The 27,825-nt window shown below is 38.1% G+C and overlaps 1 protein-coding gene across 1 annotated transcript in view; it reads right to left on the reverse strand.

The window, feature by feature from the left end:
* Nucleotides 1–21,881: 21,881 nt before the first annotated feature.
* Nucleotides 21,882–27,825, reverse strand: part of LOC149211348 (metal-nicotianamine transporter YSL3-like) — a 31,936-nt gene continuing 25,992 nt past the window's right edge. Inside the window, exons 4-7 of the mRNA XM_089391466.1 lie at nucleotides 24,901–25,035; nucleotides 24,601–24,790; nucleotides 23,045–23,171; nucleotides 21,882–22,945 (exon numbers count right to left, since the gene is read on the reverse strand). Of these exons, the coding sequence (XP_089247592.1) occupies nucleotides 21,978–22,945; nucleotides 23,045–23,171; nucleotides 24,601–24,790; nucleotides 24,901–25,035 (1,420 nt within the window). The 3' untranslated portion in view covers nucleotides 21,882–21,977. The remainder of the gene's footprint in view (nucleotides 22,946–23,044; nucleotides 23,172–24,600; nucleotides 24,791–24,900; nucleotides 25,036–27,825) is intronic.

Consider the following 27,825-nt stretch of genomic DNA (forward strand, 5'->3'; position numbering starts at 1 on the left):
AGTCTTTCCCAGAAATCACGCGCTGCTCCTACAGGAAAGCTGCTCCTACAGGAACGCTGTTTCTACAGGAAGGCGGGTTCCTCACGTAAAAAGGTGGCAGATTAAAAAGGTAACCCTGAACTCTCCATGCAATTGGTTTTAAAGGTGGCAGAATCGTCGTCTACAGTCTGGTCATAGGAAGTTGTTGCAAGTATTGTCTGCTGTGCATAGACTGTCATTCTACAGGATGTCAGTATAATTAAAATGTGTTAAGGTCCTCAGGGATAAATTTCGTGGATTATGTGCATGACAGAAGCGTAATTCTACGCTCTGTCTCAGTAAGCTAAATTTCCTTCGCATTCACCACCTCTAGTTAAAACCACAGTTTTTATCATGCCGGGTGGGTTTATTAGACGGGAACCCACTGATTCATCAAAGTTAAGGGAAAACCAGGAAGTGGTGGAGCTCTTCACACGAGCACAATGGATATCCTTTTGTGACAAGTTGCAGGGTTATGACGACGAAGTGGCAGAAGAATTTTTACAAGCTTTGAGGCCGAAATCCAAAACATTGGCCACTGTGAATTTCAGGGGCCTAAGCCTCAAGCTCACCCCGCAATATATCAGTCGAATTACTGAACTTCCAATGGGTTTGACATGGGATAAGGAAGAAAGGAAGTTGAGCCATCAGGCCAAGAAAGAATTCTTTCCACCTGAGGAGGAATTCTCGGAGGACAAAAATGGGGTGTGTAGAACCAGTTTTTTGCCACCATGGAATGAAGTTAGCCTGCAGATCATGAAGTATATAACCTGTGAAGGCCGTTTTAGCATTGTGTACGGGTATCACTTTAGGTTGCTCACTGAATTGAGGCACCAGATTGATCTTCCTGTAGAAAATAAACTGAGCACCTCTTATTTCCTGCTACAGTCTTTAATTGAGTGTGCCACAAAGTTAAAAGAAGGCATACCAGATCAGGTAGCCCACCATGGGTTGATCAAACTCCTTGTGGAGGATGCACTCCATTCATATAAGGTTCCCCTCTCATGGGAAGCATTTAGAAATTTGACAAGAGATGGAGACATAAGGATGTTGACCGAGGAAAGTGGTTCCTCCAGCAGTGAGAAAAAAGAATCAGTGGCCGCGGGAAAGAGAGAAACAGGCCAGAAGACCCCGACCACAGTGCAGAAGAAAGAGCAAAAGCAGAAGCATGAGAAAAAGGATGACAAAGAAAAAGGTGACACATCTGCTGAAAAGGTTGCAGAGCAGAACGGACAAAGCTGAGAAGGTCCACATCAGCCCAAGTACCTCATCAGCACCCGCAACCAAACCAAAAAGCAAAACCCATGCAGCAAAGCAAGCCAAGGTGGCGACACCTGTGTCTACAGGAAAGCAGAAACAGGCTTCTACAGGAAGCCTGAAAACAGAGAAAGGGTCTTCTACAGGAAGCTCGAAAATTATTGGAAAAGGGTCTTCTACAGGAAGCCCGAAAGCTATTGAAAAAGGGTCTTCTACAGGAAGCCCGAAAATTGCTAAAACAGGGTCTTCTAGAGGAAGCCCTAACAAAGTGAAACCCAAGGAGAAGAAAGCCGATATTCGTGAGAGGGAGGCAGCAGCTGTGCTGGCCGCCCTCAGCACACCACCTAAGCCAAAAGAGAAAAGAAAGAGGGAGACCCCTCTATACTTTGAGGTTCGAAGAAGTGTCAGGATAAAGACGGGCAAGACACAGCCTCCATCCAGCAGCCAAACCACTACAGGGGATGCCCCTACTTCACCCGATGAGAGGTCCCCCTCGAAGATATCAATCACCTACGAGAGGGGGAGCCCAAGATCAGCTACTTGGAAAGGGAGGTTGGACCAATCGGTTTCAAAAGCCCGGCTCAAGGTCAAGGAAACAGAGAAGGGGGAAGGAGCGGCACCCTCATCACCACCAAGGACAGAACAGGCAGAGCCACCAAAAGTAGGAAAGAAAGAGAGTATTATGGAGCCTAGTTCTCGGCCAAGGACAAGGAGCCAGAGCAAAATTGCTCAAGGATGAGCAAATGTTTTAGCTGGGGGGTGATGATGAGCCCCAATTTTTGGTAACAATTTGGGCTCATTTGGCCTACTTACCTTGCTCAACCCTTCATCTTTTAACACTTATGCATTCATTTCTTAGTATATTCGTGTTATTTGTAGGAAGAAGGGCAGGCATTATATCTATGTGGCTAATACATGATGATTTCAGGTTTTTTGGCATTAAAGAGAGCAAAAGACCACGCAAATGGAGACAAGGAGACAGCAAAGGTGACATTGCGGGTTCATAGGGAGGTTGTCCACAGTCTTGATGACCTTCCTCGTGATTTCCACCTTAACTCCGAGCTCCAACAGCTCTCCCCACCGAGCTTAAAGGTAGCCAACGGATTCTACAAGAACAATAGTTTAACTTTCAGTTGGACAGCCAAGCTCCACGAATTGAGGAAGCCAGCTTGATCTTCATTATGTATAAATATGAAGGCCGTAGCCTTTGATAGGAGCTTTTTAAACTTTTGAACTACTGTTGCACTTTCTAAGCACGAGCTACAGCTCGGTTTTTTCTCTTTGTAAGCCAGTTTTGGCATGATGTTAGACTCATGATTATTTAATAAAGGCAGGCAGCTTTGGATCCAATTCTAAGTTTTTAAGGGAGCTATAGCTCTCAGGTTAGGGCCCAACTTGAGAGCAATAAACCTCCTCTTCCTTGTATTGTTACTTGTTTTCCTTTCAGCACTTTAGTTCTTTGCTTTGACATGCATTTGAAAAAACACAGTCTGCTGATTTAATTTCTTTAATGTGATTGATAGGATTAGTTTATGGTTAAAGTGCTTTTAGTTGCTTAGATTAGAGTAGGAGGATTGTAATTCATTAGAGCTCCAAAAAAGGTTGATAGTGCACTCGCTGCCATCTCTGTTTAGAGATTGGGGGTGTGGGCTGTACCGACCACCAAAAAACGCAGTCTTATGCTTTCATGCAAGCTGCCACACAGTCATTTCAATTGTAGATCCATCCATGCATTCTGATCTTGAGCACTACTCCTTCGTTCCAACACCATGCACAATTTTTCTCCACACTTTACATTGTTGTTCATTGGTTTAATAACACAGTTAGAATAGGTTGATGGAATTCTCGGTTTTGTGCAAGATATAGAGGATTTGTTTCTTTTACACTACATAGCATCACTTTATCATGTTCTTCTTCTTCGCAACCACGCCTGAAGCCACTTGCTCGACCTCTGCTCAGCTCATTAGCCTTCCAACCCTTCTACTTCTCATGTAGCTCCATCTTTTTAACTTTCCCTTGCTTCCTCCCTTCTATCCACCAACCAACTGTACTCACTCTTCCCTCATCTCATATCTCTGTCCCTGAGCCACCTCAGACTCCTCCTTCACCTTACCCATCCACTCATACCACTCCTCCATCACCCAAAACTCCAACTACAGCACATCCTGTAGAAGTTAGCAGACTTCCTGTAGAAATCCCGAGCTTCCTGTAGGATCCCCTGCATACATCCTGTAGAAGCCTGAAAACTCGGTTGCCGAGCATCTGAACATTGTGGACTCCTGTGGAATGATGTTAGGGATCCCCTGGAACCTCTCCTAGCCCTCTTGACCTTTCCCAAGCTTTCTTTCCCTTCGCACTACCCCTGCACAGTCCAAACCTAATAAGAAACGAAATCTACCAACTCCACCCACTTAAGAAAAAATCCAAAAATGAGTTCTTTTCATTGAAAGTAGTTTAAATTCATGCATCTCACCTCATTAGAAGTAATGGCATCATTCATAGACATTTGCACTCCCACCATTGCATCATAGAGGTTAAGCTAGTCAGATTAGGGTTTACTAGGGTTTCCATGTTTTGGTTGGCTTTCAGTTCATTCTTGCAAAGTAGATTAATTTCCTTTGAGATAGCCTTCGTCCATCATGTAGAAAACTTCTTTTGAGAGCATATAGAAGTTGGCTTGAGCCCTAGCGGACTTGTGCCAGCTGACCAAGTGATAGCTGCGACAAGAGCTAGTACTTATGCATACAACACCATCGCTTCCAAGTTTGTACGAACTACCGGGTTGATAAAATTAGAGATAGGAAGCTCCAGGAGTTGTAGCATTATTTCTACAATACTGGAGCCCACCACTGACCTGAAGGCAGCATCGAGCCAGACAGAGCTAGAGAGATTTAGAGAGTCTGTGTACCCCATTGAAGGCTTGAGAGGTTCAAGCAAACTCCTCAGCATAGGCCTGTCATACTATTGTGACCCTCAAAGGTCGAGTTTCAATAATGAGAATCTGAGCACTCCATTCCTACTGACTACTATCTATTAGTGAGACTCGAGTCGAGCTCACTGTTGTAAAAATTGTGCTTGAAAACATAATAGAGAGACCACCACTGAAGGTTGGACTAGGAGACATAGCCCTGGAGCATTGGGTGAACTCCTTATTAAACTTGTTATGTTTACATGTTTGGCTATTATGTTTTCTCTGATTTTTTCAGTTTCTATGTATTCTAGTAATCTTATCGATCCGTTGCATAAGTAACATAGGCACATCCGTGCACATGAGTATGTAATACCTTTAATTCTTTGTCCTGGATAAATCCAGATCAAGTGGTATCAGAGCATAAGTTTACTAAGGTTAGACAAGCTTGTGTTGGATTTTGTTGTTGAATGCTAACTAGATCAAAGCTTAAATTAGGAGAAGGAGAGTTGGCTGAAACTAACTCGGAAATTGGAAGATTCTATTCCAAGAGGAAAATGTCAGAAGAAAATCCCTTGGAATCAGATTCCCAATTCATGGATAGTTTTATAACCCTGAAATCCATGGTGGAGGAAATGTATAGGGACTTTAAGAAACATAGAGATGAAGATTCATTACGCTCCAAACAAGAAAAAGGAGTAGAAGAATCTCTCCTCCATGACTACTCTAAAGGCAAAGGGAAAGAAGAAAAATTTCTCACGTCTCCTAATAGCCCTGAAAATAGAAAGAAGACATCTTTGTTTAAATTAGATGTCAAGTTTGATTTACCAATATATGATGAGGAGTTGAATGTAGAGAAGCTAGATAATTGGATCAGACAGATTAATGTTTATTTCAGAGTGCAGAGTATTGACTCAGACAAGAGTAAGATTCAACTAGCCAGCCTACACCTTGGAGGCACTGCCTTAGTATGGTGGGAAGGTAGGACACAAGCTAACATGAAGAAACATGGTAATATTCTTTCTATCTGTAGTGAATTTGTTTCTACAATTAAAAAGCAATTCTATCCACTAGCCTACATGCAGCAAGCCATGATGAGCTGGCAAACTCTTCGACAACTAAAAGGGAAAAGTCTACAAGGTTACACCCAAGAATTTAGGAAAAGAGCTTTGATTCTACGAATTTCTTTAGACTCACCTGAGACTCTGTTGAAGTATATAGGTGATCTACACATCTACATGAGGCACATTATCCTCATGTTTAATCCCACTAGCATAGATGAGGTATCGATTCAGGTTGTGCATCTAGAAGCTAGAGGTAAGAATGGGAACCCAGAAGTTGGGGAATCATCCAAACCCACTGCAAGCAAAAATAAGGAGAAAAGAAAATAGAAATGGAAATAGAGGAAGACAAACACTGTACAGAAGAGCAAGTCTTCATGCACTCACTGTAAGAAGAATGGGCATGATGATGAGCACTGTTGGATTCTGCATCAAGAGCTAAAACCTAAGAAGTTCCAGGGCAAGAAGAAGAATATTATTTTAGCTATTCAAAAAGATTTCGGGTCAAACTCAGGAGATGAAGAAACAATCACAACCACAGGTATAAAAGGTTGTCCGCTTTAGAGAATGTAGAAATCAAGAAGCAGGTACAGGAGCTGTTAGAGAAGGGGTTCATCAGACCTAGCACATCACCATGTGTGTCTCCAATTATCTTGGTGAGAAAGAAAGATGGATCGTGGAGAATATGCATTGATTACCAAGCACTGAATAAGGTAACGATAAAAAATCGGTATCCTCTTCCTCACATAGATGATCTATTAGATCAGTTGAAAGAAGATGTTTATTTTTCCAAGTTAGACTTTCATAGTGGATATCATCAAGTCAAAGTTTCAGAGCAGGATGCATGGAAGACTGCTTTCAAAACAAAGCAGGGATTGTATGAGTGGCTTGTTATGCCTTTTGGCTTAACTAATTCTCTTGTTGCTTTCATGAAAGTAATGAATGATGTACTCAGACCTTTTCTTGATGATTTTGTTATTGTATATCTGGATGACATTCTTATATTCAGGAAAATGTGGGAAGAGCATTTAAAGCATGTTAAGCAGACACTAGATGTTTTAAAAAGAGAAAATATTTATGTTAAACTCTCAAAATGTGAATTTGGAAAGACATCTTTGAATTAATTGGGACATATAGTAGGGGGTGGTGAATTGAAGATAGATCCCTCTAAGGTTGCAGTCACTGTAAACTGGCCTAAACCCAAATCTGCTACAAAAGTTAGAAGCTTCTTAGGAGTAGCACAATATTAGAGAAAGTTTATTTCTAACTTTTCCTTAATTGCAGCTCCCTTACATGCTTTAACAGGACTGAACAAGGTGTTTCAGTGGGGAGGCAAACAGTAGAAAGCCTTCGACACCTTGAAAGAAAAGATTAGTACAGCACCAATACTAGCACTACCCGATCTTCAAAGACCATTTGAGATTCAAATGGATGCCAGTGACTATGCCATGGGAGCAGTGTTGATGCAACACGATAAACCCATATGTTATCATTCTGAGACATTTAATTCTGCAGTAGTTAACTATCCCACATATGATAAATAATTGTATGCATTAGTATAGAGTGTGGAAAAGTGGAAACATTACTTAATGGGAAAAGAGATATTTATACATACTGATTATCAACCACTTCAACACCTACACTCCCAAACTAAGTTGCAACAATCAAAACATTATAGATGGATGGGTTTCCTACAACAGTTTCATTTAGTCATTAGATATAAAAAGGGCATACACAATAAAGTTGCAAATATGTTGTCTAGACCAATTATAAATGCATCTACTATACTTAAGCATAATTCAGTATTGCATGAGAGCTACATTGACCAATATGCTCAAGATATAGATTTTAAAGATGTATATGCAACTTTAAGTCAACGCAAATGAGTAGAAGAATTGGATTATCATGTTAAGGACCAACTCTTGTATCATTTTGGGAAGCTATGTGTTGGGCAATTTATTGGACTTAAATTGCTGCATAAATTATCGACCAGGGAAACTCGTAAGCTTGTGATGATGCCAGCACAATATATGCAGGAGTAGGCAACTAACTCTATGTCTAACTAAATGATTTATGATTCAATACAATATGCAAGGGAAGAGGCTCCTAACTAAGGAGGTCCTGGTTGTCCTTCCCTACAGTATCATATGAAACTAAAAACTTAAAATGAAAACAAGAGAATGAACTTAGTTATTGTTTAGATTCAAGTAGAGAGAGAGACTAACTTAGTCTCTTGATTTTCCTCTCATGTACTAATCCAAACTAAACTAAGAGTCATTCATGAGCATAAGAAATGAAATGACTTGCGCAAAAGAATGAATTTCAATTACCATATAAATCATTGGAGAGAGAGCCTAACTTAGACTCTTGGTATCTCCTCATATGATACTTGAAACATAAAAGAAAAAGAATGAATTTTAATTATCATGCAAATCAAATAGAGAGAGAGTCTAACTTAGACCCTTGGTTGTTTTCTCACATGCTGATAAGATTTTAATTCAAAACTCATTCACCAATCAAATCCTTAAACATCTAAACAAGTAAATGAAATAAGATCTAATATGAAATAACATGTTTCTCTCATCCTTTTAGAGTGAGCTCAATTCTCCTAAGAACAAGACAAATTATTCCATATACTACATTAAGCAAACTTATATCTAAAAACTACATAAATTCATATCCTACATTCACACAATTTATATCTAAAACTACATAATGGAAATATATGAAAAATGAAGCCTTATTCTATTCCATCATCAATTGGATACAATGCTCTAAGAGTCCTCTCTTTGGAATGGAGGAGGTGCTCCTATTTATACAAAAACTAAGATAACAACCTCATAAATGTAGACCCACTATTCTCTCCTTTGACCCACATATTTCTCAACCAATGATGACACATAACCCTATCCTCCATGAGGTCCATGATCTTCTCCATGAAGCTTATCTTATCAAATTCGAATTTGATCATTCAAGGCCACATAAAGATGCTCTGGAAGCTTCCTTTGTGCCTACACATGTCAACAAACTCATGCTAATTGTTAGGTATAAGTTTAAGCATATTATTTTCTAAGTTTTAGCCATAAATTCACTTAAAAATGTTAAGAATTAATAAACTTTGGAAAAGTATTGTTAGAACCCAATAATGAGGTAAATGTAATGATATGGAGGTGGAATGGAGGTGAAATGAAGGTAAAATGTGAAAATATTGGTGAATAATGGAGTGAAAATAGGGACTATTTTGAGGCCCAACACTATGCATTCCACAAACTAAAAGAGTAAAGATAATTGGAGAAGCACACACTTCTCTAATATCAGGTCACTTTGGTGTAATTTAAACAGTTGCACAGCTACAAATATTTTGTTATTGGCCAAAAATGAATGAGACGATTTCTAGATATGTAAGAGGGTGTACCATGTGTGCTAAAAGCAAGCCCAACAATAGAAAACTAGGTTTGTACACTCCACTACTAGTTCCTTCTCATCCTTGGACTTTGTTGGAGGAAAGAGTTTCCATGGACTTTGTTGGAGGATTGTCTAAATCTAGGAAATGTCATGACTATTTATATGTCGTTGTGGATAGGTTCAGCAAAATGTGTATTTTGATACCTTGTAACAAATACATTACAGCTGAACAAACTGCAAAGTTGTTCTTTCAGAATGTATGGGTTCATTTTCAATTACCCACTTCCATTATATCAGATCGAGATACTTGATTTTTTGGGAAATTTTGGTCAAGTTTGTGGGAATTGATGGACACCGGGCTGAAGAAGAGCATAGCCTTTCATCTGCAAACAGACGGCCAAACAGAAGTGGTCAATAGAACAGTGAACCAGTTGCTTAGATGCTATTGCAACAAGCATCCCAAACTTTGGGATGCACATTTATGTTATGAGCAGCATGCTTACAACCAAGAAAAACATTCTTCTATATAGAGATCTCCTTTCGAGACCTATTTTGGTTTCACGCCAAGGTCTCCCTTGGATTTGTTCTTTGGTAAAGACATAGCAGTTGATGGACACAGTGATGTGGACAAGGAAACCAAGTTCATTGAACAAATCCAAGAGTTTCACTAGGAAGTATAGGAACAGCTGGAAAGAGCCAAGCCAAGTACAAGGCCAGGCATGACAAGCATCGGATGGAGCATAGTTTCCCAGTTGGTGATCAAGTCTGGCTGTATATCAGCAAAGATAGAATGCAAGGAGAAGGTAAGAAGCTAAAGCCAATAAGGTATGGACCTTTCAAGATACTTGAGAAAATTGGTGTGAATGCTTTTCGCCTTGATCTACTAGCTTACATGCACATCTACTCAATTTTTAATGTAGATAGCTTGAGACTATTTGAACCTTCATTAATTGAAGATCCCGAAGAGCAGAGTCAATTGCCTTCTATTGATGATCTGTTACCTGAATATCTTAATGAATTGCAGGAAGATACAGTTTTGGACAGGAAGGTAAGAACCACACGCAGAGGGGATGTTGAGTACCTCAAGATTGGACTCAAAGGTTCAAAGCCAAGTAGTGCGAAATGGATAGAAATTGAGCAAGTGAGTAAGAAATACCCTCACTTGAGTGATGCTTAAAATAAAACCAACTTTTGGTGCTCCAAAAGCTTTTTCAGTGGGAAGGTCGTGATCCGAATTGGATCCTAAAACACTCTCTAAGTTTTCATGACTGTTTCAAATTATGCTAAAAGATTCAAGTCTTAGAATCATCAAAGCTATCAAAAGGAATCCTTGTAATAGTTACAGTTGTGGCTAGAGCGGAGCAACGAGGACCCTTGGTCAAGCACGCAGATCATTGGCCCATGGTGACGCGCAATGGTGCAAATTGACAAAACCGGAGGCCAAATTAAGAAACGGGGGTGGTTTCTGATACGTGATTAGCATTAAAGTGCTAATCGCGTATCACAGGGCGTCCCCCTTAGTGAAGGAAAGCCTCGAAGTGCCCAGACTTGAAATCGCTATAGAATTCAGAAAAGTAACTGTTTCAGTTCTATTGTGCGGGATTCTCCAAAACTAGCAAGATATCAGAAGGCTTTGAGGCGGTAAGTAGTTTTGACTGAGTCCCACATGATGCCACATATCGAGTGACATGCATCCAGTAGAAGAGAGAGAAGACTAACCACATCAGACGGGCAAATGTCGTGCGACTTGTCTGCCCGATATGAAGGATGACCGTAGGATCTGAGGGGCCCAAATCGATGACAGAGATGTGTCTCGATGATTGACCGGATTTGACAGGTTAAAAAGAAATATGATAGGGGATTTGAAGTCTGACGTGGATGATGAGTTGGAAAACAATTCGTGTTCGTGGGCAATCTTGAAGCAAACAGATTTAACGTCCATTCGAATATGATTCAGGGAATCTGACATGCAGTTCGTCAGCAAACAGGTGGCCACCTCCTTGTGAGGCATTACCCAGTGATGATGATGCAAAGCAGAGGAATTCAAATGGACAGAGGATAGGGAAACCAGAAGGCCGGGAAGAAGAAACAAGCAATCAAAGAATAGACTGGCTTTAAAGCCATGAACTGACAGAAGCAGAGAGGGAGGCAAAAACCCGAGGGGCAAACATAGAGATGTAGAAAGCTAGTAGCAGAGAACAGAGAGTAGAAGCCAAGCTGACCTGAAGGCAACATCGAGCCAGATAGAGCCAGAGAGAGTCAGGGAGTCTGTGCACTCCATTCCTACTGACTACTATCTGTTAGTAAGACTTAAGTCGAGGTCACTGTTGTAAAAACTCTGCTTGAAAACATAATAGAGACACCACCACTGAAGGCTGGACCAGGAGACGTAGCCCAGGAGCATTGGGTGAACTCCTTATTAAACTTGTTTTGTTTACATGTGTTGACTGTTATGTTTTATTTGATTGCCTCAGTGTTTATGTATTCTAGCAATCTTATCAATCTGTTGCATAAGTAACATAGGTACATCCATGCACATGAGTTTGTAATACCTTCAATTCTTTGTCCTGGATAAATTCTGGATCACCATCATACTCCTTTAGTCCTATCAGTCACTCATCAACCCTATGTCATTCAGACTTCAAGTACCCTTACAGCCATCACAACTATGGCAGGACCACAACCACCTACCAAAATGGAAAGAATCATAGCTGCTAGGTATGGACCCCTAGTACTGCCCACTCCTTTGAATGCCATGGTTATTGGAGAATATCAGAAGTATATGCCTGAGTTCACTGGGATTGAAGATATTACAGCTGAAGAACATCTTGAATCATTCTATAGCTACGTTGATAACCCGAACATTAGTGAAGATGATGTGTGGATGAGAGTCTTTGTTCAAAGCCTAGATGGAAAGGCTAAGAAATGGTTTAGAGAACTGAACTCAAGGTCTATAGCAGATATTGAGGCTTTAGGTGATGTATTTCTAAAGCATTGGGGGGGATAAGAAGGATCTACTCTACTACCAGACCAAGTTTGGCAACTTAAAGAGGGAAAATGGTGAGTTGTTGTCTGTTTTTAATAAGATGTTTAACCACATGTACAACAAGATACCAGCTGAAGTAAAACCCACCACTACCTCTGCTAAACTCATCTATGCCAGTGCCTTCGATTCTGACTTATATCTACTGTAGTGGGAGAGACGTGTGCTACCTTGGCTGATATTCAGGATGCAGCCTTGAAATTAGAATCAAACATCATGGCTGCAGAGAAGTTCAAGGGGAATGTTGATAGAAGGAGACGGAGGGGAAAATCTTCATCATCTTCAGACCCCAAGATAGATAAAATGACCAAGATAATAGAGTCATTAGCCTCTGAAATCTCCAAATTAAAGGTTGAGAAGCACCCTGGGAAAGGAAGAGTTCCTAACACCTTAGCTCCTAGAAATCCAAATCCATATAGAAGAACTAATGAGTAGTTGCAAATTCTTCAAAGAAGCAAAGATGCCAATGAAGACCAAAGGGTGAAGACCCCTTTATAGAATGTAATCATGAAAGAAGAGCAGTTTGAAGAAGATTATGAGATCCATTGTATGGAAGACAAATGCAGTGCCTCCTTTTTTACCTTAGATGCCTATGAAAAGTCATTATTCAATGACTAGATCAACCAAGAGTGGGACGGTGAAGATATTCTACAAACTAATGATCGACACAGATATGATTTGAGGTCGACGATGAATAATGCCAAGGAAAATCCTGTTCAGAGAGCTATTGTCCCTACAATACAACAAGCTAAAAAGCAGAAACGATCGACAGTTGATCCCATCATCCTCAAAGCTCCAACTCACGAGGTAAGAGGCCTTGACATGTCTCCTTCTCCTTTCAGGTTTAAATTAGAAATTCAGAAGTTAAGCATACCTATACCACTTATTGAACTAGTGAAGAATGAGTCCTTCAGGATATCTATCCTCAAGTCCCTTGAGCCTAAAGCCATCCAAGCCTCCACTGACTATTTAAATCTGTAAGATTACAAACGAGCTGTTGTTCTCAACCCAATGATTGAAAACTTTGATGACGACTCCCCATCATTCTATGTCTCTTTGACTATTTATGACAAAATCCTCCACAACTACCTTTTGGACATAAGATCCAACCATAATCTAATTGCCAAGGCTGTCATGGATGAGTTGGGTCTTAACATTACCAAGCCTTACCATGACCTATTTTATTTTAACTCTAGAAAAATGAAATGTTTGTGATTAATCAAAGACCTAGCCATCACCTTGTCTCAACTGCCCATGAAGAGCATGATGATTGGATGTTGTGGTAGCAAATGTACCCCCCAAGTTTGGCATGTTGCTTTCGAAAGGCTAGATCAAGAGATTAGGTGGAACATTGCAAAATGATCTTTCCTATGCTACTGCCCCAGTTTTTGGAGGTGAGAGTAGGAGATTATACATAGAATCTCAGTTGTCTTATATCATCAGTGATGAAAGGAATCCCACTAATCATCCCATTTATGTTGTTGACACTGATTTTGGACCCTGTATTCTTCAAATTGAAGAATCTCAGTTGGCCTCCATGCAGCTTAGGAAACCGGTTTGCCAGATCATAGAGGAAGAAGGCCCACAAATTTGGGACATGTTCTTTGATGGAGCTTGCTCCAAGGAAGTTGCAGGGGAAGGTGTAGTCCTTGTGTGCCCCACAAAAGAATGCATTCATTTATCTTTCAAATTAACTTTTCATGTCACAAATAACATAGCAGAGTACGAAGCCTTGATATTTGGCTTAAACGTTGCTAAAAAAATGGTCATCAAAGGTCTGAAGGTCTTTGGAGATGCAAACCTCATCATTCAAGTAGGTCAACAAAAATTTCTAAGCAAAGCATCCAAGGATGAAAGCATAGAGAGATGATTTATGGAACCTCAAGGGTTCTTTTAATAGTTTCAGCATTTCTTACATCCCTAGAATGAAGAACCATCTTGCTAATTCCCTTACTATGTCTGCTAGCACATTTATTCCTCCTTTGCCTCCTAAATTGACTTATGAAGTTCAAGTGAAATATAGACCATATCTGCCTGACAATGTCAAATGTCGGAAAGTTTTTGAAGATGATGATGAAATTAATAGGCTTTTACAAGCCTTTGATGAATTTACTGAAATGCACATTGACTAAGAAAATGAAGCCATTGAAGAATAAAACCAGTCCAAGCTAAAGGACGATATTGGTTAGGATAGCATTGTTCAACTGCATAGTAACCATATACCCAAAGGATTGGTACACCTAGAGAAGTTGTTTGATCATAATGATGTACCTTATAAGCTTTCCAAAAAAGAAAATGAGTCTACAGATCATAGACATAATGTAGGGAGTCCAGCACATCCAAAGTACATAAATCTATCCACTCACTTGTATTCTGCCCAAAGTTCCGAGTATTGCACCTTGACGAAACAATTTGCTAATATTTTTTCTTGGGAGTACAATGATCTTAAGACCTGTGACACCAACATCATTCAACATAATATTCCACTGGAGAAGGACACCATCCCTTTTAAGAAAAAATTAAGACCTATCAACCCTCTCTTGTTGCCTTTGCTTGAAAAGGAAATCAAAAAACTGCAGGAGGAGAACAAAAAGAACTGGGATTCCAAGTTGAAGTTTGCACTATGGGTTGACAAAGTTACCAACAAGAATTCCATAGGAAATTCTCCATTTAAGCTGGTTTATGGCGCTGATGTTCTTTTTCCTATCGAGTTGATTCTCCTCGTGGCCAAATTCTTGCAAGAAGAACAAGATGAAGAGAATGGCATAGTGAGGAGAATGAGTAACCTAGTTGAATTACAACATATTAGAGAACAACTGGTTGAGAAGTCAAGAATTCATCAGAAGAATATCAAAGAAACCTTCGATAGAAAGGAAAAAATGGACAATTTTCAGGTTGGTGACTAGGTTCTCAAATGGGATGCATTGAAGGAAAAGAAAGGCAACCATGGTAAATTTGATGCCTTATGGATGGGACCATTTGTCATTGCTCAAGTTCAGATGAACAATACTTTCATTCTGCACAATTTGGAGGGTAAGGTGTTTTTTATGGCCCAGTCAATGGGCAGTTTTTGAAACTTTACTTCATATGAGGCTTTAAGGCCTTAATATTGTAACGGGTTTTTTCAGTTTTTGTTTTTCATGCAAATAAACTCCATGCCCAATGGAACACTAGGGAATAAATTTTTTTTGGTTGTTACTAGAAAAGCAATAGTCTGTAGTTCTTGAAACCTCACAAGGAGGCTTTCATCCCCAGAAGGAGCTAGTGTTAGCCCCTGAGGTGCAATGCTACTATTTTTAGTAGAAATGTCCCCTGTTTTAGCTCCGATGGCTACGCCTCCTCTTGCTCCGTTCTGGCCATAAATAGGACTTCAAAAATATTATTCTCGCATCTATAATTGCATCAGGTCCTGATCCAAATGGATCCAAATATGCTCTCTAAGTCTTCAAAATCTCATAAAATCATGCCAAAGATCAAAACAATCGCATTAGAAGAGCCCTTAGAATGGCAGGGAAACACTATCGAGAGGCCAAAAACATGTAAAAATAGTGAAAAATAGAGTATCGGAGGTATAAGCAAGTGAAGGCATATTAGCCGTCAGATCTGGTCGATCAATGGTCCAGATCTGATCTGCAAATCATAATCGACAACCACAAAAGAGTGCTTACAACGACCTGGGGCTATCGTGATATGTGATTGCGATTAATCACATCGCGATATCACAATAGAAAAACACAACAGAGTGGGGCCTATACACATATATATGCATGATACGGTCAACCAGACCCGATAAAATTATGAACCATATTATATATATATTTAAGTCTGAGAAACGACTATTTCCTTTGCATTTGTGTATTTCATTTATTAAACGAAATACAAAGGATGAAGCGCGGATGCGACATTACAGACCCAAAAAGGTTTATTAATGTTGTTGAACACCATTTCAAGTCTGATAAAGCAATATTTTCACATTTTAATGTATTTTCCAATATAAAGGGAAAATCACAAAACAGGCAGGATTTCAGCAGAGCCAAAGGTGATAAGTGGTTTGGTCCGAGCTCCACCTGATCCCATACAACGACTGCCATGTGTCGAGGTTGATGAGAGATAAAACCACCTTCATCGGGTGGTTAACTCCCGTACAAAAGAGATGCCCGAAATGGATCACAATCATTGGATCTAGAGCTCCCAGATTAATGGTGGAGATGTGATATTGCTACAAAGGTGGACACAATAGGAAAATAGACCAGATTTGAGGATATTTGAAGTCCAAAATGAATAGAGTTTTGGTGGAATTTCAAAGTGAAAAGCATTTCTCTGTGTTAATAGGAAGCAGCTAGTTCAGGGGTTCCAAAGGCCCGAGGCACTCTTACACTGCAGAATAGGTGGCCACCTCCCCTTTCTACGCTAAGAAATGATTGATAACACTAGAAGAGGGATTCGAGTAGACAGAGGCCAAGAGACAGAGGCCAAGAGATAGATGGATGGAAGGGGAAAAAGCCACAGTGCAACATGGCTGAACCAACAGAAAAAGTCATGGAGCATCGCTGGCACGAGCGAGCTACCTAACAGTGGGGAAAAAAATACCAGAAATTGGTTACCATGTTTGTTAGAAGATAGAGGGGATATATTAATACCTCTCGAGCCTCAGATGGTTCGAGAGCATTGTAAAAAGTCTATAAATGGCTGAAAGCTAGAAGTAACAAGGGTTCAAATTTTGGGGACTGTGGATACTCTATTCCTCGCAGTGTCTCATCTTCATTCCAGTAATACAAGCTTCTTTTGCTATTACATGTTCAATTTCCATTTCCTCCTCCGTCCTAAGCTTGCACGTGAATAGGTTATTCATGTTTTCTTCTGTGTCTAATGCCAAATAACTATTATCTTATCTCCGCATTGATAAATTATATTTGCAAGCTCCATTTACTTTCTGTAGCTAGCCATTCATAGGTGTTTATGTATGCATCTCCTGGGACGGTCAGTATTCTCCATCTATCCATTGATTCTATAAAATATTGAGCATTAGTGGTCTAAAGCCTTGTCAAGCTGAGGGTGTTCATGCATTTCTGGAGTGAAAATAGAGTTGAAACAGTCATCTAACATGATCCAAACCATCATCCATTCCATTATTTTCGAGAACGTTATTAAATATTTATATGTTACCAAGCATATATGAGCTACAACCTAGGAGATCTTCCTAGAGTGACAACAAACCCAACTAATTGTCACCTAGAACAATGCAAAATTTTCTCAGAAATCCATCTCAATCTGTGCTGCCTACAAGCAAATCAACGAAGCCTCCATCTGGTCAACTAGAGAGTTTCACTGGGCAATGACCCCGAGCCTCACTCCCCCAAAAATTTTCACAGAAGCTGCCAAGCATGCTCGCCTCCATAGACTAAAGAAATTGCACAGACATACTTGCAAGACACCCACTGCCTGTCTCTACACTTCCCTAAAAAATTAGGCAGTTTTTCTAGCGAGTCACCCTATGAGTCGGCCTGCTGCTCATCTTGAAAACTTGGCAGTTTTCATGAGCAGTCTCCTAGTTGTCCAACATCCCGCTCAGCTCAGAAAATGTGCAGGCATGTGCAGCAGGGCAGCCTCATGGCTTTGTACTATTTTTCTAGCAACATCCCGTAGTTGACTGCGAGCTCCCCAGAAAATTGTGAAAATTTTGCCACCAACCTCCCACAGCCTGTCGTCAGCTCCTGAGAGAAATTGCATAGTTTTAATGCCAGTCTCCCTTTGCTCCCTACACTATCTGCTTGAAATAATGGCCTAGGTCTGCCCTTCAGTCGAGCCAGATCCCGCAAACAGTCCCTCTTGATCTGGATTGCCCATCTCAGCCTCCCAGTGACCTCTGCGCAATTTTCATGGACAGTGCCTAGAGCATGCATACCGGCTTGAAATCTTCCTTGCATAGTTTTAGAGCCTGGTCCTCTCTCCCGACAACCTCCATCCAAAAGCGAAAGACAATGCATCATGGTAGATAAGGAGATTTCTAGATTTGATGACGTCTTGTCATGAGTGATTACAGATACATGTACATGGATGAGACATGGCACGATGATAGACGGGATGAACAAGGAGCGCATACTAGGAGACTTGTTCATGAACGAATGAACACATGAAGCATACCAAGAAGCAAGCGAAGGAGAGACATGCATGTGCAACATCAAGCAAACACCAAACCATCGAAGACTCCACACACCTTGCCATGTAGAGGTGAAACTATGATACACCAAAAGCACATTCATCACTCAGCAACATTGCAACTCAACATGGATACCACCAACAACATGAACATACCATCTCAGTAAGTTTGCAAGATAAGTGGGAAGATCTGTACTTTGAAGAATATTTAATAAAAAATAGTTTTGAAGACCCATTCTATGTATTTACATCTTTGTGTTTATTTATGTAATTTTATGTGTTCGCTCTATTATTAAAAATATATGAACGAAGGATTAATTTATGTGCAAAAGTAGTAGATCTATAGAATTTATGCATGTTATAACTATTTAAGGACCTTAGCGGAAATATAAATATTTTGTATAAGTTTTATTATTATTAACTATTCTCGGAAGATTAGGGTTCGAGAAGACCGAAATAAGCTGTGAGGATCGCAAGAACCCTTCACCCAAAATTCTGGATGAAAATACCTCATTCTATCATCCCTCAACATTACTTTGGGTGAGACTTCAACCTGCGCTATGCGGGTCACTACTGAAAGGGCCAAAAATAAGGGTTTTGTTGGTTGGTGCAGCTAATGTTGAACTCGGTTAGGCCCCATCAAGCCAACAATCGAAGTGAAAAATGAGCTCCAATAAATAGTTTTGACAAGATCGAGGCTTATGACGTGGATGCCACAAATCTAGGAAAAAACTACACTTGGCGGGAGGTTCCTAAAATAGATCTTGCATGTAACCCTCAGCTACTTAAAATAAATCCCTAAAATCTAGGGATGCTTTTTTCTTTTTTTCTTTTTGGGAAGAAATTTCCCATGCATGCAAGGCAGGATTGCACATTCTTGGAAGAAATTTGTTAACTTGTGAGCACATGCAATGGACGGCAAGACCCAGGATGACTTCTGCGTAGTTTCTGGGCTGACTTGCTATGGCTTCCGTTCAAACTTTGTGCAATTTCTGGATTGAAGCCAAGGATGCCAGCTAGAATTGCACAAATTTTGTGAGCAAGCCTAGTGTTCGACTACTCTACACAATTTTAAAGGGGAAGGTTGCGTGCATGCTCTACGCAACTTTGGAGAGAAGCTGGTTGCCTTGATACTCTATGCAATTCTGGAGAGAAAGGTTGGTTTCCCTCAAGTTCTATGCAATTCTCCAAGTTAGCACCAAAACTAGTTGAAGACCAAGTCATGGGATGTTAGCGTGTGAGTGAAAGGAAAACAAGTTAGAAACACAAGCTGATAAGCGAAAGAAACTTAATTGAAAGCATAAGTACTTGGGCAGTGCAAGACATGCTACTAAGGATGGTTGGTAGGGAGGCTCCAAAACGAAGCCAAGGAAAAATTTTGGAGGATGGTTGTAGCTGCTACAACATGGCCTCAAGAAAGAACTTAGAGCGTGGTATGCAAAGAGGGATTTCTATTTGTTATCTAAAAAAACAATATGCTACAAATCGGATTGCAATGTTTATTTGTTGAAGAAAATTGACTCCTTGTTGATCATAGTACTCTACATAGATGATCTTTTGATAACATGTAGTTCAACTTCTGCCAATGGTGAGATTAAAAATCAATTTCATAAGTGCTTTTCTATGACAGATATGGGCTTGCTAAATTTTTTCCTTTGACTAGAGATCAATCAAAGTGGTTATGGGATTACCATTTCTCAACCAAAGTATGCCAAAGATATTTTGGCATAATTTCACATGAGTGGCTGTAAGAAAACAACCACACCTTTCTTATCAGAGATAAAGCTTTAGAATGGTAAAGACGCACTATTGGTTGATTTCACATTGTACCGTCAACTTGTGGGGAGTCTTATTTATCTCACTCATTCTTGTCCTGATCTGTCATATGCCATAGGAGAAGCTTCCAGATATATGCAGGTCCCACATAAATTACGCTGGAAAGATGCAAAGTGCATCCTTCAATATGTCGAGGGGACAATAACCTATGGGATTCATTATGCAACAAATTTTCCTTTGGATCTCATTGGGTTAACAGATTCAGATTGAGTTGGCGACAACCTTGATTGCACGTTCATCTCCGATTATCTACTTAGTTTAGGATTCAGCCCAATTTGTTGGTAAGCAAGAAGTAGGTTGTCATTGCTTTATCATCAGTAGAGGATGAGCATAGAGGAGGATTCAATGCCGCTATTTAGTCCATTTGGCTACAACATTTTCTTTCTGAGCTTGGTATTAGTGTCCATCGTCTCTCTATCATATGGTGTGATAATCAGAGTAGCTAAAGTTTTGCAGATCCAATGCAATGATAGAAGACCAAACATATTGAGATCCACATCCACTTCATTAGAGAACTGATTCATGATGGGATCATCTATTTGCAGTACTGCCTGGTTCTAAGTAGACTCCTGACATATTCACTAAGACATTCACTAAGCATAAGATTCAATTTATGTAAGATTTTCTTGGGGTGAAGGACACAACTACCTAGGAGGTGTCTTTTCTCTACCTTTTTGCATTATATTTTGGGGGGGTTTTCTTCCTAATCGGTTTTCCCTCTTTTCTCTTTTTCATGCATTTTACATGGGTACCTAAAATGGCCTCGTTGACGGGACCTATTCATGTTGCATCACACTCACCTACTTTATGCTTAAGGAGGAGTGTTGGTGTACATGCACCTAATTAGCCTTAATTAGCTTCAATTCAACTCTAGTTCTTGCATGTGATGTGCACTCGGCTTTAGTTAGTTAAATCGAGTGCTTACATGTGGTGTGCACTTGGATTTAGTTAGTTAACTCGAGTGTTTACATGTTGTGTGCACTTGGCTTTAATTAGTTAATTCTAGTGCTTGGATGTAGTGCACGTGTACATTAAGAGAACATAAAGCACACTTAGCTTCAACAAATTTAATTATCCTTAGTTATTGAACCAATATTGAGTAATCAAATTCATTCTCAATTCTAATTTTCTTTTTAATTCTTGCAAGTTTGAACTTTGTGCCATTATTCTTCACAGATGTTTCAGTTTCTTACCTATAGGAATCATACTTCAATGGTAATCCCTAATTTCTCCTATTATTTTATAAAATGGGTGGTTGTGTTACCATATATTGGCACACCCTTCTTTGGCTCTACTATTTATGTGTGTATGTTTTGGCTGCATTTGTTGGTCTCAATTTAAGCTATTGGTGGGAGAGGAGACATGAACGCATGAACTTTTTGGTTTGGATTCTCTATTTTAATATGGATGGAATTGAGCCCTTGTTGGAGCTCACAATGAGGTGGAGACTCACATTAGGAATTGAAGCTCTCATTCTCGAAAAGTCTATGGAACTCAAATTTGAGGTGCCCTCTTTGTGTAATTTTCAAGGCTCAATGCCCTATGGAGAAATAATGGTTGAAATGAGTCATAATCATGCTGGAGGCCCCCTTGGTAAATGGCACAAAGGCCCCCCCTAGTAAATTGCACAAACAAGCTTTGGAATTAGCATTTGTAGGATATTCCTCAAAAGGATAGTGCCTTATAAGGATTCCAATCTCTCTCCAACCTAATATCATAAATGTAAAAATGAAGTCTTGGTTCGTAGGAAACATTTTGAATCAGGAATCATGGAAATAATCTCTCATGATTCCATGACATACCTTCTAATATAAAATCATCCATTAGTGTTAAAAAATAATTACAATAGTAAATAATAAGTTAATTATCTATGATATAGATTAATTAATAAACTTCCCATAAGAATCAAATTGTTTTTGTTTTCCAGTAGTGACTAGATTTCATATATTTTGTAAAGATTGTGCGAAAGAAATCTCTTACACAAAAGTTTAAAAAATATATAGCTAAGTATTTTTCACATGCTCTTGTGTGATAAGCATATGTTTTTATATCATATTGAAAAGGAGTAAAACGATATTAACCCACTGCACCATCATCTCTTGAGGAGAGAGGAGCGCTCAAAAATTTACATTCTAAGCGTTCACGTTGTTACATTAACAACAAGAATTGTGTTGCAGCCATACTGCGAAGACGATTAGAATTTTCAATTTTGACATTGGATTATTTTATGTACTCTATTTTGATTTTGAAATGCAACAATATGTATCTAAAGAACTTTGTGACCATCTACTTAAGGATGAAGAAATTTGTCCACCTTCTGGTTCATATGATTCGAGAGAAATTTCATGCAGATCGGAGGCTTGACTTTCGTTAGAGATAGGATAGCCTCTGGAACAGTCCAAAGGCCTTCACCACAGATGAGGCCGGATGCCATTGTAGGACCATATGTCTCTGCTTTTTTGTAGTCGATCTTGTGCCATATGAACAAAATTGCACTCCCCACGCACATGTCAATAGCAAAATAGGATCCAACATAAAATGGAATCGCCATGGCCATAGGTAGAGGAATATATGCAGAAATTCTATCTGGCAACTTTTCTCGGATGACATTAACCACCACTGCAAAAATAAATGCACCGCAACAAATCTGTAAGCAATGGTTGGGAAGAGCTGAGAAACCTTCCACTCCCAGAATGGCCATGTTTCTGTAAATAAGTGCAAAGGGTGCTTTGTACTCTCCATCCGGATTTCCGACATCAAAAGCCTCGTAGAAGAGCCAAAAAGTGAGTGGGGCAATTATGCATCCCATGAAATTACCAATCAGTTGGCTCACAAACATGGATCTTGGTGATGAAAGTGTAAGGTGTCCAGTCTTGAAATCCTGCATCAAATCTGCAGAAGTTGCCACAAAGGACTTCATGACACCACATGTAACGAGACCCACAATAACGCCCCCATGGGCTTCCCCTGCCCAAGCTGCAAAAGCAAACAGCGCCACTTTTCCATAATTGTATGCCAAGTTCTGATCAGTTAGGCCGGCCCCATATGCATTGCAAAATGCCATGACAGGCGCAAATACATAACAAATGAACACATAGTACCATTTCATGTGAGGGAAAACCTGTGGGATGACTAGTGTAGATATTGCTGCAAGGCCCACATAGCCAGATGCTGCTATCCAAACGGGTATGGTGTCCTTCATGAATACCTCGTCTCGTCGCTTCTCTATTGCGCCGACTTCTGCTACCACGTCGATCCCTAAATTTAACAACACGGTGTATATATTTAGAAAATTCACGAGGGAACCACGGGAACTCAATCCCCAAAAAAATATACAACTTGGTTGGTGGAACTCACTGTTTATTTTGAGTGGAATCGTCATTCTTTTCATGGCGTCCTTGTAGATGCTGCTGAGGGAGATATACAGTACTTTCAGAAAGTTGTAGAGACCATCACCTAAAATTAGAGAAACGCACACAAAAACCTGGAAAATAAAAGTCGTCAATAAACTGACAACAAACTTTGAAGGCTGGACAGTACCAAACTGTTTACTGAGCTTGTAATATGATGTTACAATTTAATTTATTTATTATAATAAAATTTATTTATGGAGTGAAAGAAGAACAAAAAATTAAAATAGTTAATCAAAGCATTCTAGCATAAGGATGTTATATTCACCATTATTTTAATAATAAAATATATAAAATGTTATTAGAATGATAGGTTGAAGTCAAATAAAATAATGATGGTTATTTTTTTATTTAAATTTAAATTTTATAAATGATGGATGATAATGATTAATTTCTACTAAGATCAATGCTGTGTATTAGAATTTCTTGCTACTTTTTAATATTTTATTTTTATGATAAAGAATGAGGGGACTTAAGAAATTAAGAGATTAATTGCCACTTTTTAATATTTTATTTTTATGAAAAAAAATGAGGGAACGAGGTGTTCCAAGATCGCCTATACAACATTAAGAAAGTAAGAGATTAATTGTGACTCTTATATGATAAAAATTACAGAGAGAAGGAATCCAAGCTCACTATAGTTTTATTGACAAGTCAAGAAGGTTGGAAGTGTGACAAATGTTCTGGAACTGTGGGCGGATCTGCATAAGAATCGGCAATCTAAGAGAAAGTGTTGTTCATTTTCAAACACTTTAAGTATTGCAAAGGAGGCAGATTCTTTGGTGTAATTATTCTTTCGTCCGAGGTATTTTTGAGAATAGACCAACCTCTCATGAGAAATAATTCTTATCCTTGTAATGCTCATTTTATTTTTAGCACTAGTCAATACAACGAAATAATTATGGTAGCCAAGGGTGGGGTTAATCACCTCCTTATAATATCAGAGTTTTTTTTTCTTTCTAGCTCCTTATCTTCCCACAATTTATCCTTAAATTTGGAGGTAATAATATTTTTAATACTATCCTTATTCCCCAAGATGATCTCCTCCTATGGTACCTCCTTATAATACTTGAGCTTCCTTTCTCTTTCTAGTGCCTTATCGTCCCACAATTTATCCTTAAATTTAGAGGTAATAATATTTTTAATAATATCCTTATTCCCCAAGATGATCTCCTCCTTTATCCCTCAATGGTCTATCCAAGAAGCGACATCCTTATGCCATCCACTCTTGAGAGAGAGGTGAGAGTTTTGACTAGAGTTAAGAACCAACTTTGTGAAATCCTGTGACTTCCATATTGTAAAATTTCTTTTTATACACCAAATACTTAAACATAGACATTCTTTCAATAAAAAAAATCTAACTTCAATAAAAAAAATAAAAAATATTATATTTAAAATAAATATATTATTGCAATCCCCTCTAACATTATTAATATATCGTTATACTTTATTATACATACTTGTGTAAAACATTAAAAAAAAAATTACTCAAAGAGGTCATACCTTATAGCCATTAATGCCCTTGATACTACTCTCCGGAATACCGTGAGGGTACCAGTCCCCTTCACGTTTGCTGATAAGTGGCCACATAACACCCCATGAAATGATCCCTCCAATAAGCATAGAGACGGTAACCAGACGGGGGCATATCATCCCTGCTCCCACATATATCATATTGAAGTCGAAGTAAAACCTAAATTACAAACACATTCAATAAGAATAACGATGCTGTGGTTGGCACAACTTCAAACAAGAGTCCACATACACTGTACGAATTTAAATCTCTGACAAGATCTGATTTACCTATGCTCCAGAGCTTTCAATCCGAAGAAGGGAAATTTTACGAAGCCGCAATCATCTCCAGCGGCGAAGAACCATTGGAAAAGTCCCCAAAGAAAACTGAATGTAAAATATTTTCCAAAGCTTCGAACTTGCTTCCTGCCGTAGACAATTTCCTTTAATTTAGTAAGTCAAGCTAGCCCATACGTTAAATGTATATTATATTTAATTTATATGGATAAAAGAAATGTTATTATCAGAATTTTAAGTGATTGTCTGGAAAGTCCTGGTTTAGGTTGATTTAGTTTTTGAGAGAGAGTTTAGAGTTAGAGTTTATTAATTTTTCTTAGTGCATAGGATGTGGTAAACAATAATAGCAGTAGCCTTTCACTTTATAAGGCAGAAAAGAAAAGTGGAGACATTAAGTCTACCGTCCTCACCTCATAATATTAATTTATTAACATGTAAATATTCTATTTCCTGGAGTGGAGACATTTTACTTTCTGAAGTGGAGACCTTAAATCTGTCACTCTCACTTCATAATTAATTTATTAACATGTATAAATTTTATTTCATGTTTTTAAGTATGTTATTTTTTTATCTTCAGGAGAGAACACATCTTCTGGATCATTATGCCGCTTAAATTGTACAAATATTTCTTTTTGAGGTTAATAAAAATATTTAATTCTGTAATTTCATTTTATTTTGTTAATATAAAATAAATATTTAAAAAATATATATAATATTATATTAATTTTAAAAAAATATTATTTTGTTATTACAGAAATCAAACTAATAATAATTTTTTTATTTTTCATATTATTTAAGATGACCAATTAATACAAATATACTCAACTAATACAAGTATATTCAAAGAACAACAATGTTACTTCTATAACCAAAAAACGCAAATGTTCATGGTCTATACATACTAGCAATTAATCAAATAAAAGGTATGTGCACAACATTACAACAACTTGTTTATAAATATATTGAAACTCTTGCAAACTCATACCAAATGAATTTATGAACTACTTTATTTTTTTTTTGTAAGCTGAGATGGAACCATTTCTATTATAACGGGTTAAAACCAGTGCATACATATGATGGCCTCAACCCGCCTCCAAGGGAAACCGGGTCTATTGGCCATCTGAAGTTCTTAATGGCCATCCAAAAACAAAATTTAACTAGTCTCTTTGTCCATGCTATATATATTAACCATTCAAAAAAACTAAAACTGTTTACTAACTGCATTATGAAAATTTACAGAGGGTGGCATGCTTTTCAACTTCCTAACTAAAGAAGAAATAGACATATCTTGACAGGATCATTCTTCCATTGCGCTTGGTTGATGCTCCTCCTCTTTAATCTCCTGAGTGAACTTCTTTAACTGCTGTTGTATCTTGTTGAGCTTGCCATCTTACATCATAATGATTATCAAGGTTGTTTATGTCTTTCTTTAGATTAGGAATATGAACTATGTTATTATCTTAAGGATGATTATGATATATATATATATATATATATATATATATATATATATATATATATATATATATATATATATATATATATATATATATATATATATATATAGGTTGATGGGGCTTTAGATTGACGATGATTGGGATTGCATTGTTAAGGCATTCTATGCGGGCTTTGGTTTGGATTCATAGTGAATAGGTGTCTTGTTAAGTTACTCCATGTCATAAGTGTTTACTTCGGCCTCCCTCCCCTCAAAAAAGAATTAGTAAGCCATCCCAACTATAACAATCTTGGAGTGCTTCTTTTCGGTGATTGTGAAGAATAATGATCATCATCATCATCATCATCATCATCATCATCATCATCATCATCATCATCATCATCATCATCATCATCATCATCATCATCATCATCATCAAATTAATATGTTATTTTTTAATTATTTATAAAATATTATAAATTTTCAAACTCATTCTCACATCATTCTTTTTTCTACTATCCATTAGCATTTGGTACTCTATATAACAAAATTTGAGATAAGATTTATTCTTGTTATTATTTATTAATTTATTTTTAAATATTGAGAAAAAAACAGTTTATGATAAAAATAGAAACAGAAAAAGAATATTTTATTGTGTAGTAAACTTAGTGAGTAAATATAGTGAGTAAATATTAAACACCATATAATAAAGAATGATCGGTTTATTGAATTTATAATAAATGAATGATTGGTTTACTGACTTTACATTTTATTCACGGGAAAAATGAATTTATGATTAAATAAAACAGAAAAAGTATATTTTATTGTGTAGTAAAGTTAGTGGGCAAATATTAAACACCATATAATAAGGAATGATTGGTTTATTGACTTTATAATAAACTAATGATTGGTTTACTGACTTTACATTTTATTGAAAGAAAAAATGAGTTTATGATTAAATAAAACAAATGATATTTATTGAATAGTAAAGTTGGTGGGTAAATATTAAACAACATATAATAAATGAATGATTGGTTTACTGACTTTACCTCCTGTCCACTTAATATCATTTTATTCAAGATATAAATGTACTGCTCCCCAAAATTGCACACACCTTGAAGTTGTCTCCTAAGGAGTCTGCACTGCACAATCCTGTAATCGACCCTGTTAGCCCCTGAGGTGCAGCGCTGCTATTTTTAGCAGAAATGTCGCCTGTTTTAGCTTCGATGGCCATGTATCCTCTTGCTCCGTTCGGGCCATAACTCGGACTTCAAAAATATTACTCTCGCATCTATAATTGCATTAGGTATTGATCCAAATGGACCCAAATATACTCTCTAAGTCTTCAAAATCTCGTAAAATCATGCCAAATATCAAAACAATAGCATGAGAAGAGCCCTTAGAATGGTGGAGAAACACTATCTGGAGGCCAAAAACATTTAAAAACAGTGAAAAACAGAGTATCGGAGGCATAAACAGGTGAA

This window comes from Pinus tabuliformis, chromosome 1_1 (genome assembly GCF_031772625.1).
Source record: "Pinus tabuliformis cultivar Carrire ecotype Pingquan chromosome 1_1, CPIR1, whole genome shotgun sequence".
NCBI lineage: Eukaryota > Viridiplantae > Streptophyta > Pinopsida > Pinales > Pinaceae > Pinus > Pinus tabuliformis.